Source organism: Chiloscyllium punctatum, chromosome X (genome assembly GCF_047496795.1).
Source record: "Chiloscyllium punctatum isolate Juve2018m chromosome X, sChiPun1.3, whole genome shotgun sequence".
In the NCBI taxonomy this organism is placed as follows: domain Eukaryota; kingdom Metazoa; phylum Chordata; class Chondrichthyes; order Orectolobiformes; family Hemiscylliidae; genus Chiloscyllium; species Chiloscyllium punctatum.
The window spans coordinates 26,542,653-26,554,736 of record NC_092791.1 but is presented as its reverse complement, the minus strand read 5'-3'; the positions used below and the strand labels follow the sequence as shown (position 1 = coordinate 26,554,736).

Here is a 12,084-nt window from a genome sequence, read left to right as displayed (position 1 = left end):
ATTACCCCCACCCCCAGCTACAAACCACTGCTGGCATGTTGACCAGATGGGCTTGATGCGAGCAGGCTCAGTGAGCAGATGAAGACTCAGATCGACTCACAGAACTCACGGCCCAAAGAGCTTCCACTCTCCTGAAAACCACAAGTGCTCAATGGAAATGAAAATGGTTGTGGCCAGGGCCAATGTAGTTGGAGTAAGTACATTGTGCTGTGAGGGAGATTTCTCTGTGTCCAGGCCATGTGTGACTGTCCAAAGAATTGCACACACGCACCCAGACATTGAAGGTGTCATGCAACTGTAATCTCACCTGACATTGTGACCCTGGGCATTTGCCCACTGGGTGCAGCCCAACGGCGTACCACAAGCACTCTTGACCATTTCATGACCGATGAGAATTGAGCCCTAAAACACCCCATGATGTAAAAGTAATGTCAGTGCAGCAGGAGAGATGCAGCCGAGCTGCCAAAGTGGCATGCAGCAGCGATTTCTCTATTGCCTGTGTATGATGCAGCAGATCCTCACTGCACACCATTCAATATCATGTCGGGAGAAGGATGGGTGTTTTCAGTTAGAGACAAAAAAACTGCAGATGCTGGAACCCAAGATAGACAAGCAGGAGGCTGGAAGTACACAGCAAGCCAGGCAGCATCGGGAGGTGGAGAAATGAATGTTTTGGGTATAACCCTCCCTCAGGACTGAGGGTGGGGATAATGGGAGCTGCAGGTAAAGGGGAGGGGGTGTGTGGGGGAAGGTTTGGGTGGAGAGAGGGGCTGAGTGGTGAGGTAGTGATAGGTGAACACAGGTAGAGGGTACGGTCTGATTGGTCAATGGGAGGAATGAACCCAGTTGGTAGCCTACAGACGAGAGGACTCAACATTGAGTTCCCCAATTTCAAATAACCTCCCTCCCAATCCCCCGACTCCATTCCCAGCCCCTCCCCCTCCCTTCCAGTCCTCTGACCGACCCTTCCTTCCAGCTACCAACCGGACTCATTCCTCCCATTGACCAACCCAGACCATACCCTCTACCTGTCTTCACCTATCCCCACCTCACCACTCTGTTCCTCACTCCACCCAAACCCTCCTCCACAGCCCCCTCTTTATCTGCAGCTCCCCTCACTCTCATGCCCACCCCTGAAGAAGGGTTACACCCGAAATGTTGTCTTCTCCACCTTCTGATGCTGCCTGGCTTGCTGTGTTCTTCCAGCCTCCTACCTGTCTGCCTTGGCTGTTTTCGGCAGCAAACAGTTTCCTTTTCTGCCGAGACAGAGACTCGCACCAACAGAGAATTGTGAACATTGAATATGTCATTTCAAATCTGACCCAATGTGCAGTCAAAAGGTATTCTACATTCTTCCCCTCAAAACAGGTCTCACTACAGTCTGGGTTTACACAGTTGGGATGGAGGGGACCTATCTACAGTGGAGCCCGTCAGCATCAGAGATCTGATCGAGAACATGTCTGGGACATGGTCCTGATCTGCCGTTTTTCCTTTCCTCCTTGTCACACATTTCGCATGGTAACAGTACCATGTAAAAGTCATAGCCCCCCTGATTCATCAGAGAAAAAGTTGGTTATCAGCTTAAGCACAGGGTCACAAAGCCCCAGGCAAGGCTTGAGAAGACAACATCTTCATGGTAACTGCAGCCAGTGCGAGGAGTCGATGCACGTTGTTGACATCAGTCCGCATCACAAACTAAGTGCCCAATTGACTGAGCTAATTGACGCCCAAGTACTTTCAATAATAGTTTATTAAGTACCATCAGTGATGGTGCACTGAATAGTGAATGCGTACTGAGTGGTTTCAGTTATTGTATACTGAGTGGTGTCAGTCAGTGTGTACAGCGTGGTTTTAGTGAGGGTGTACTGCGTGATGTCAGTCAGTGTGTACTGCGCGGTGTCAGTCAGTGTGTACTGAGTGGTGTCAGTGATTGTGTACTGAGTGGTGTCAGTGAGTGTGTACTGAGTGGTGTCAGTGAGTGTGTACTGAGTGGTGTCAGTGAGTGTGTACTGGGTGGTGTCAGTGATTGTGTACTCCGTGGTATCAGTGAGCGTGTACTGCGTGGTGTCAGTCAGTGTGAACTGAGTGGTGTCAGTGAGTGTGCACTGAGTGGTGCCAGTGAGTGTGTACTGAGTAGTGTCAGTGAGTGTGTACTGAGCTGTGTCAGTGAGTGTGTACTGTGTGGTGTCAGTGAGTGTGTACTGAGCGGTGTCAGTGAGTGTGTACTGAGTGGTGTCAGTCAGTGTATACTGAATGGTGTCAGTGATTGTGAACTGAGTGATGTCAGTGAGTGTGTACTGGATGGTGCCAGTGAGTGCGTACTGAGCGGTGTCAGTGAGTGTGTACTGGGTGGTGTCAGTCAGTGTGTACTGAGTGGTGTCAGTGATTGTGGACTGCGTGGTGTCAGTGAGTGTGTACTGAGTGGTGTCAGTGATTGTGGACTGCATGATGTCAGTGAGTGTGTACTGAATTGTGTCAGTGACTGTGTACTGAGTGGTGTCAGTGATTGTGTACTAAGTGGTGTCAATGCGTGTGTACTGAGTGGTGTCAGTGAGTGTGTCCAGAGTGGTGCCAGTGAGTGTGTACTGAGTAGTGTCAGTGATTGTGTACTAAGTGGTGTCAATGCGTGTGTACTGAGTGGTGTCAGTGAGTGTGTCCAGAGTGGTGCCAGTGAGTGTGCACTGAGCGGTGTCAGTGAGTGTGTACTGAGTGGTGTTGGTGATTGTGTACTGCGTTGTGTCAGTGAGCGTGTACTGAGTGTTGTCAGTGAGTGTGTACTGAATGGTGTCAGTGAGTGTGTACTGCGTTGTGTCAGTGAGTGTGTACTGAGTGGTGTCAGTGAGTGTGTACTGAGTGGTGTCAGTGCGTGTGTACTGAGTGGTGTCAGTGATTGTCTACTCCATGGTATCAGTGAGTGTGTACTGAGTGGTGTCAGTGAGTTTGTACTGAATGGTGTCAGTGATTGTGGACTGAGTGGTATCAGTGAGTGTTTACTGAGTGATGTCAGTGAGTGTGTACTGAGCGGTGTCAGTGAGTGTGTACTGATTGGTGTCAGTCAGTGTGTACTGAGTAGTGTCAGTGAGTGTGTACTGCGTGGTGTCAGTGAGTGTCTACTGAATCGTGTCAGTGACTGTGTACTGAGTGGTGTCAGTGATAGTGTACTAAGTGGTGTCAGTGCGTGTGTACTGCGTGGTGTCAGTGAGTGTGTACAGAGTGGTGCCAGTGAGTGTGTACTGAGTAGTGTCTGTGAGTGTGCACTGAGCGGTGTCAGTGAGTGTGTATTGTGTGGTGTTGGTGATTGTGTACTGCGTGGTGTCTGTGATTGTGTACTCCGTGGTATCAGTGAGTGTGTACTGAATGGTGTCAGGATTGTGGACTGTGTGGTGTCAGTCAGTGTGTACTGAGTGGTGTCAGTGAGTGTGTACTGAGTGGTGTCAGTGAGTGTGTACTGAGTGGTGTCAGTGCGTGTGTACTGAGTGGTGTCAGTGATTGTCTACTCCATGGTATCAGTGAGTGTGTACTGAGTGGTGTCAGTGAGTTTGTACTGAATGGTGTCAGTGATTGTGGACTGAGTGGTATCAGTGAGTGTTTACTGAGTGATGTCAGTGAGTGTGTACTGAGCGGTGTCAGTGAGTGTGTACTGATTGGTGTCAGTCAGTGTGTACTGAGTAGTGTCAGTGAGTGTGTACTGCGTGGTGTCAGTGAGTGTCTACTGAATCGTGTCAGTGACTGTGTACTGAGTGGTGTCAGTGATAGTGTACTAAGTGGTGTCAGTGCGTGTGTACTGCGTGCTGCCAGTGAGTGTGTACAGAGTGGTGCCAGTGAGTGTGTACTGAGTAGTATCTGTGAGTGTGCACTGAGCGGTGTCAGTGAGTGTGTATTGTGTGGTGTTGGTGATTGTGTACTGCGTGGTGTCAGTGCGTGTGTACTGCGTGGTGTTAGTGAGTGTGTACAGAGTGGTGCCAGTGAGTGTGTACTGAGTAGTGTCTGTGAGTGTGCACTGAGCGGTGTCAGTGAGTGTGTATTGTGTGGTGTTGGTGATTGTGTACTGCGTGGTGTCAGTGAGTGTGTACTGGGTGGTGTCTGTGATTGTGTACTCCGTGGTATCAGTGAGTGTGTACTGAATGGTGTCAGTGATTGTGGACTGTGTGGTGTCAGTCAGTGTGTACTGAGTGGTGTCAGTGAGTGTGTACTGCGTGGTGTCAGTGAGTGTGTACTGAATCGTGTCAGTGACTGTGGACTGAGTGGTGTCAGTGATTGTGTACTAAGTGGTGTCAGTGAGTATGTCCAGAGTGGTGCCAGTGAGTGTGTACTGTGTGGTGTTGGTGATTGTGTACTGCGTGTTGTCAGTGAGTGTGTACTGAATGGTGTCAGTGAGTGTGTACTGAGTGGTGTCAGTGAGTGTGTACAGAGTGGTGCCAGTGAGTGTGTACTGAGTAGTGTCTGTGAGTGTGCACTGAGCGGTGTCAGTGAGTGTGTATTGTGTGGTGTTGGTGATTGTGTACTCCGTGGTATCAGTGAGTGTGTACTGAATGGTGTCAGTGATTGTGGACTGAGTGGTGTCAGTCAGTGGGTACAGAGTGGTGTCAGTGATTGTGGAGTGCGTGGTGTCAGTGCGTGTGTACTGAGTGGTGTCAGTGAGTGTGAACTGCGTTGTGTCAGTCAGTGTGTACTGAGTGGTGTCAGTCAGTGTGTACTGAGTGGTGTCAGTGATTGTGGACTGCGTGATGTCAGTGAGTGTGTACTGAATTGTGTCAGTGACTGTGTACTGAGTGGTGTCAGTGATTGTGTACTAAGTGGTGTCAGTGCGTGTGTACTGAGTGGTGTCAGTGAGTATGTCCAGAGTGGTGCCAGTGAGTGTGCACTGAGCGGTGTCAGTGAGTGTGTACTGTGTGGTGTTGGTGATTGTGTACTGCGTGTTGTCAGTGAGTGTGTACTGAATGGTGTCAGTGAGTGTGTACTGAGTGGTGTCAGTGAGTGTGTACTGAGTGGTGTCAGTGATTGTGTACTCCATGGTATCAGTGAGTGTGTACTGAGTGGTGTCAGTGAGTGTGTACTGAGTGGTGTCAGTGATTGTGTACTCCATGGTATCAGTGAGTGTGTACTGCATGGTGCCAGTGAATGTGTACTGATTGGTGTCAGTGCGTGTGTACTGAGTGGTGTCAGTGAGTGTGTACAGAGTGGTGCCAGTTAGTGTGTGCTGAGTGGTGTCAGTGATTGTGTACTCCATGGTATCAGTGAGTGTGTACTGAGTGGTGTCAGTGAGTGTGTACTGAGTGGTGTCAGTGAGTGTGTACTGAATGTTGTCAGTGAGTGTGTACTGAGTGGTGTCTGTGAGTGTGTACAGAGTGGTGCCAGTGAGTGTGTACTGAGTAGTGTCTGTGAGTGTGCACTGAGCGGTGTCAGTGAGTGTGTATTGTGTGGTGTTGGTGATTGTGTACTGCGTGGTGTCAGTGAGTGTGTACTGGGTGGTGTCTGTGATTGTGTACTCCGTGGTATCAGTGAGTGTGTACTGAATGGTGTCAGTGATTGTGGACTGAGTGGTGTCAGTCAGTGTGTACAGAGTGGTGTCAGTGATTGTGGAGTGCGTGGTGTCAGTGCGTGTGTACTGAGTGGTGTCAGTGAGTGTGTACTGCGCGGTGTCAGTCAGTGTGTACTGAGTGGTGTCAGTCAGTGTGTACTGAGTGGTGTCAGTGATTGTGGACTGCGTGTTGTCAGTGAGTGTGTACTGAATGGTGTCAGTGAGTGTGTACTGAGCGGTGTCTGTGAGTGTGTACAGAGTGGTGTCAGTGAATGTGTACTGTGGTATCAGTGAGTGTGTCCTCAATGGTGCCAGTGAGTGTGTACTGAATTGTGTCAGTGACTGTGTACTGAGTGGTGTCAGTGATTGTGTACTAAGTGGTGTCAGTGCGTGTGTACTGAGTGGTGTCAGTGAGTATGTCCAGAGTGGTGCCAGTGAGTGTGCACTGAGTGGTGTCAGTGAGTGTGTACTGTGTGGTGTCAGTGATTGTGGACTGCGTGTTGTCAGTGAGTGTGTACTGAATGGTGTCAGTGCGTGTGTACTGAGTGGTGTCAGTGAGTATGTCCAGAGTGGCGCCAGTGAGTGTGTACTGAGCGGTGTCAGTGAGTGTGTACTGTGTGGTGTTGGTGATTGTGTACTGCGTGTTGTCAGTGAGTGTGTACTGAATGGTGTCAGTGAGTGTGTACTGAGCGGTGTCTGTGAGTGTGTTCAGAGCGGTGTCAGTGAATGTGTACTGTGGTATCAGTGAGTGTGTACTAAATGGTGCCAGTGAGTGTGTACTGAGTGGTTTCAGTGATTGTGCACCGCGTGGTCATTTTAAGAATTTACCTTGTTCTGTTTCATTTTGGAGAGGTTGCAAGGCAGAGGTCTCGAGGTGACTATTGAAGATCACTTGAGTAATCAGTTCGGGAGGTATTTTTCTTTCTGAAGAAAAGCCTGAATAAGTGTGTCCAGATCTCACAGGTCCAGATATCTGGGGTTTCCATTTTTTTTCAGTAATATCGGAACCTATTGGGTTCTGTACATAGTTGGAAGCTTCAGTGATTGTCTCCTGGCTGCTACTCTCTCTGAATTTCCCATTAATGTTTCTCTTCCTCCTGTGGTGCAGAAGTGCCTGTGTGAATCAGTGTCTGATTTTTTCTTTTTGCCAGGGAGTGCTGGTTGTGGGATGTTGCTACACCTGAACAGTTAATTAGTAATCATTACTGTACCTATTAACCTATTAAGTTTATCAATCAATTTAAGTCATTCTAAGTTTGTCTTTCTTTGATTGTATTGTAACTACAGCTTAACATTCAGTCGTTTGACAATTCGTATTGCATCTGGAACAGATGTTTTACATTCACCTCGTTATAATAAGAGCAAGTTCGAGTCTTGGCAACCTTCTTAAAATATTTTGAGGGGAGCGGGTCTACTCCATAACAATGGTTTCAGTGATGTTGTACTGAATAGTTTCAGTGATGATGTATTTGTGCTGTCAGTCGATGTACAAAATACAGTGTCGTCTTTCTAAATATCGTAATATTTCTTGAAAGTTCATGGTATAGGAATGGATAGTTCTTGAATTTCACAACTAAGGATGAAAATTGTTCCATCCCATGTGCTGTTCAAAAAGCAATCCAGATGTGCAGATTAGACGTTTATTAAGTAAGACAGGAAAAGTAAATCCCCAATACAATGTTGTACATAATATCGAAACAGAGTTCAACAGCGAAAGCCTGGCTTTAGTTCCCCATTTTAAAGATACCAACAAAGATAGCCTTTTTAGTTACTTGACTGCTATTCCCACAAACCCAAACCTTTACAAAGTTTCCTTTCTTTGGTGCACTGGTTAAGATGTCAGTGTTAACTTCATGTCAAAAAAATGATGAAATGTGAACAGATTAACTAAGATGTTCTGAACAGCAGACATGAAGTGAATCCAAACATGTGAACCACTGCACTAAATGCAGTACTTAGGGGATGTATAACCTCTGACAATGAACTGCTTCGAGAGACTGTTGGTTTTAAATGAACCCTTGTTGACTCAGTCCTGTGCTCGTCACTTGATAGGAACTTTGTCCACTCGACATCGACCTGTTACTCACACCTAAATTCAGCGAGGTCTGAAAGGCAGATGATCCACTTCCCAAGCCCATACCTTGCTGCATACCGCCTGGAAAAGGGAGCAGAGTAAAAATAAACTTGTCGTATTATCTGGGTGTTGCAATTTAAAAGAACAATTGCAACATGAAAGATGACTACAATTCCCAGCGTATCCTTAGCGAAGTACGATAGCCCAAGATGTTTTGCAGGAGCTTAATCAAAGAAACAATTTCCACCTTGAAATCTACCAGGATGATGAGAAAAAGGTGGCAGAAAATCTAGTTTGTGGAGAAGGAGACAGGGAAGGGAGAGAGAAGGGAGGAGTGATGGAAGCAAGTCGTAAACATTGAAAGCTGGTGTGCTGATGTAAATCAGGGATGTTAAATAGGATGGCAAAGGGTGGAGATTTGGCACCATTTTGCAAAGTCAAATGGTTAAAGCATCAGATTTGTGAGGTGGGGAGTGATGATGGCTGATTGGAATGGAGCTGGGCAGATACTGAGGAGAAAGAAGCATTGACCTTCACTCAGAACAGACTTTCTCTTACCTTGACTCTGTACTTGCTGGATGTTGAGGGTTTTTACCCCACATGCCATCCTGTTGAGAAAGGAAACATTCTCAGATTACAGTGGACAATGACAGGAAATCACAGTCAGACCTCCCTCTGTTTCCTCAGGTATCTCCCTCTCCCAGGGACACTGACATCTCCTGGGCTACACTTCTGAATGGGCACAGTCAGGCTCCTTGCCCTCGGGCAAAGTGCCCAGTCGTTACTGTTGCCACAGGCAGTAGGTGCCAGCAAGCTATTGGAGGGTGATAAGTGGGGGTCCTGACCTTTCAGTGAGACCTGGAGGTCAGTCACTGATTCTAGAACCACCTTCACATTCACACTGCCTGCATTCCATCCCATTCCATTCTCAGGGATCAGAGCTACCCGTCAACTGCAAGTGCAGACTGGAATTTGCCTGCACAGGACTCAATGTGATGGCTGCGATGAGCAACTACCCCTTATCCTACCTCGACTCTTCTGTCTCCAGTAGTTTCATGTAGGTGCCAATTTCAATGTCCAATGCAAGCTTAATGGACATCAGCCGTTCGTATTCCTTGCATTGTGCGGAAAGCTCATGCTGAGCTTTGAGAATGGCTTCTTCCAGTTCCGAAATCCGAAGCTTACAATCTTTCAGAGACATCTCACCGCGGTCCTCCGCTTCCCGGATTCCTTCCTCCAGTCTCACACGCTGAGGAACATCAAGATTCATTTGGTCAGTTCCTTCAGTGTTTGAGGCTCAGCCCCAGGTGCTCCGAGCGAGACTTTGGGGGAAAAAAAGGCTCGCCCTCCTCCCCCTGATTTGGGAAAAGTGGGACGGTGCGGATTGCAGACTGACCAGCAACACATTCCCAATCGGGAAAGACAACAGTGAAACCTCCAGGCGCTTAGAAATGGAGCGCATTCAGCCGACCCTTCAATCGCTTCGGAAAGAATTATTGCTTTTTGGATCGTGTGAGACAGGGAGAGAAGACAGAAAAGACGGAGAGACAGACAGTGAGAGAGAGAGAGAGAGAGGTGTTTAAAAGTGTTTTCCAGTGTTCAGTTTGATTTTAGACTTGTGCCTACCTCTTTTTTCAGGTTATCAATGTCTGCATTCATTCTCCGGATCTGATCTGTTGTCTGCTTTATCTCGACCTTCAGTGCATTGATATCATCGCCACCTTGTCCAGCCGCCATGGACAGTTCCTGCATCTGCAAACAGATATTGCCAACGAGTTAGTCCCACAGTTCACGCTTCCTGCCCGAGTCGGAAAAATGGGCCAAAGAAATAGGAACCGTCACCTTGGTCCGTTTCCAAACTTCCGCATCTTCGCGGCTTTGCTGGGCACAAGCTTCATACTGTTTCCTGGCGATGTCCAAGAGCTCCTGCACATTGAGCCTCGGACCACCCTCCAATTGCACGTTGACACATGTATTCTGAATCTGGGCCTGGAGCTCCCGGAGTTCCTACAGACGGCCGGGGGGGGGTGGGGGGAGGGGGAGAAAGATTGGAAGGTGATTGGAAACCATTCGGGATACATTGCATGAGACTTGAATGGACAAAAGATTGGGACAAGGAGAGGTGGTGGGGCAAGGCGCATATTTACCTCCTCATAGATAGTCCGCAGGAATTCAATTTCATCGGTCAGGGCTTCCAGTTTCGCTTCCAGCTCCACCTTGCTCATGTACGAGTCATCGACATCCTAAAGAGCACAGGGAGAAAATACTTTGATAAAAGTGACCAAAGGTGCCCGCAGGCGGAGAACTGTAGCGTGTGGCTTTGTAACATTCACCTTCTTGACCAGGACAAACTCATTCTCCATTTCTGTGCGTTTGTTGATTTCATCTTCGTATCTGGAATGAAAGAGATTGTTTTACCGAGGCTCATGTCTTTCTGGCCCGTCCCTCTCCCAGTCCCTGTTTGTCTCTGTCTCCGCTATTCTTCGCCTCCCCCTCCCGCCACCAACTAGTCCCTGTCAAACCACCTTCTGAGCTGGATCAGTCCCGCTGCCGGGGTTTCCCAGACGAGAAACAGCCCGGCCGTGTACAGTTCAGTGGCGTCAACAGAGCAACGCGACGGCCCGTTCCCTCAGATCACATTGTGGCCGTTTGTCAAAGTGATCTCATTCTGCAGCTGGGATTTGGTTTCGTTCCGACAGGAAACCGCCTCCGAACCGAGACGGGACCAAGTTCGGCAGCAGCTCACTGACCTGCTCTTGTAGTCCTCGACCAGACCTTGCATTTGGAGCAGTTCAGCATCGAACCTCTCCTTCTCCTGGCGAAGTGTATCCAGTTGGTTCCTCAGATTATCAATGTAGGACTGGAACATGTTCTCGATGTTGGATTTGTATTCGCCTTGATCCTGCAGAAGTTTCAGTTTGATACTCAGCTGAGTATTGACCTGTTCCAAGTGCCGAACCTGGCGGGGTGAGATGGAGAGACCGTTAAGACATGAGAGGAAAGACACAGAGAACCCAGTTTAGAGACCCCCCCCCCCCCCCGACTCTGCCTGGACCCCACTGAGCATTACCTTGTGAAGGAAATCAACGAATTGGTCGTTGAGTCCCTGGAGCTGCTGGCTCTCCTGCAAGCGGATAACGTTCTGGCTGGTGTCGATTTGGGGTAAAGGCGCGTTCAGGTCCAGGGCAGCGGTTCTCTGGATCAGCCCCTGGGAACTCATTCCCCCGAGGCCCATCCTGCCCCCGAGGCCCACTCCCATTCCACTTATTCTGCTGCTGCCGATGCCGGACATCCGAGAGCCAGTGGAGAACCTGGAGGCTGAGATCCTCTGTGTTGGTCCCAGGACAACACTTTGGGCCCGCCTGGATGATTGAGAAATCCCTCCGCTTCCCAACCGATTGAGGTTGGAGGAAATCCCGGATCCGTACATGCTCCCTCTAGTTCCTAACCCTCCGCTCTTCCTGCTGGAGCTGCTGCTGGTGGTGATGATGGTGTGCGATGTCATTTCGAGGTTGTTCAGGGGGTGGACAGAAACAGAGACCCACACTCAGAGAGAGAGAGAGAGAGAGCACACTCCAAAACTGAACGGCTCGGTGGAGCTGAGGGCTGACTCGGCTGCTTTTATATCCCAGTGGATGTGTCAGGGGGCTGGCCAAGGGACTGGCAGCTGACAAGGAGCCGCCCACAATGGAGCAGCCGACAGAGGGAAGGAACAAGCTGCCACCCTGTGCCCCCGGGGCTGGGAAGGGGGGAGGGGGAACGGGTCCGCTTTCGCAGCCCAGCCCCTCTCTCTCTCTCCCTCTCTCCTCCCAGACACGACGCCCACTCTGTGTCATCAGCTGTCTCAGGCCATTCCTCAACTCGGCAGTGTGTGCTGCTAGCCCAGTCCCCTCCTGAACGGTCACCCATTCTCCCCCCCCCCCCCCCCCCCATTGCCCACATCCACCAGTCCCTGTTCACTCAATGCCCGGGACCACCCAGATCCAAGGGGGACTCGCACTCCTCTCCATGTACTTCTGGTCCAATACCCACTTTTGCCTCTCCCTGTCTGGGCTCCCTCCAACCCTCAGAGACTCTGTGCATCCCTCCACCTCCGCCCGCTTTGAACATTTGCAAGTCGAGCCGCCCAATCAGAGACTGCCTTTTAGCGACAAATGTGTCTTTATTGCTTAAAAAGTTGCCTCTTTGAGCGGATTTCTGACGTTGAAAGTATGAATTGAAGTTGAATGTGAGCCTTGCTGACAAAGTTCGAGGACTGAGCTGTTTTGGTGCTTTTTCGGGTTGACAGGATGCAGAGAGAGCAGAGTGTGACAGGCGTTTGGAAGAATCCTCTTTCCACAGACACACAGTTCCTGAGGATTGTGTTCTAGAGGCTCCACCAACTGGTCAAATGGGTGAATTGACGAGAGCTTCCAGCGCCCATTGTTCCCCAGCCAGCATCAATTGTAAACGTTGTAGTTCAGTGGTAATGTCCCTCCCTCGGAGCCAG

The 12,084-nt window shown here is 49.4% G+C and overlaps 1 protein-coding gene across 1 annotated transcript; it reads right to left on the bottom strand.

Moving 5' to 3' along the window:
* Positions 1–7,147: 7,147 nt before the first annotated feature.
* Positions 7,148–11,187, bottom strand: LOC140471300 (keratin, type II cytoskeletal 8-like). The gene is made up of 9 exons (XM_072567293.1): positions 10,666–11,187; positions 10,346–10,554; positions 9,929–9,989; positions 9,743–9,838; positions 9,438–9,602; positions 9,222–9,347; positions 8,624–8,844; positions 8,154–8,203; positions 7,148–7,676 (listed from the first exon to the last, which is right to left on the bottom strand). Exons 1-9 carry the CDS (start codon positions 11,098–11,100, stop codon positions 7,528–7,530), a joined length of 1,512 nt encoding a protein of 503 aa, XP_072423394.1. The 5' UTR covers positions 11,101–11,187; the 3' UTR covers positions 7,148–7,527.
* Positions 11,188–12,084: the final 897 nt, after the last annotated feature.

Bases quoted from the DNA above. Each gene is read 5' to 3' on its own strand.
- LOC140471300 (XM_072567293.1), bottom strand. From the start codon at position 11,100: ATGACATCGCACACCATCATCACCACCAGCAGCAGCTCCAGCAGGAAG. The intron at 9,990-10,345 runs GTCAGTGAGCTG...CTTTCATTCCAG, and splicing joins GTCGAGGACTACAAGAGCAG to ATACGAAGATGAAATCAACA. The intron at 8,845-9,221 runs GTAGGCACAAGT...GATGTTCCTCAG, and splicing joins TTGATAACCTGAAAAAAGAG to CGTGTGAGACTGGAGGAAGG.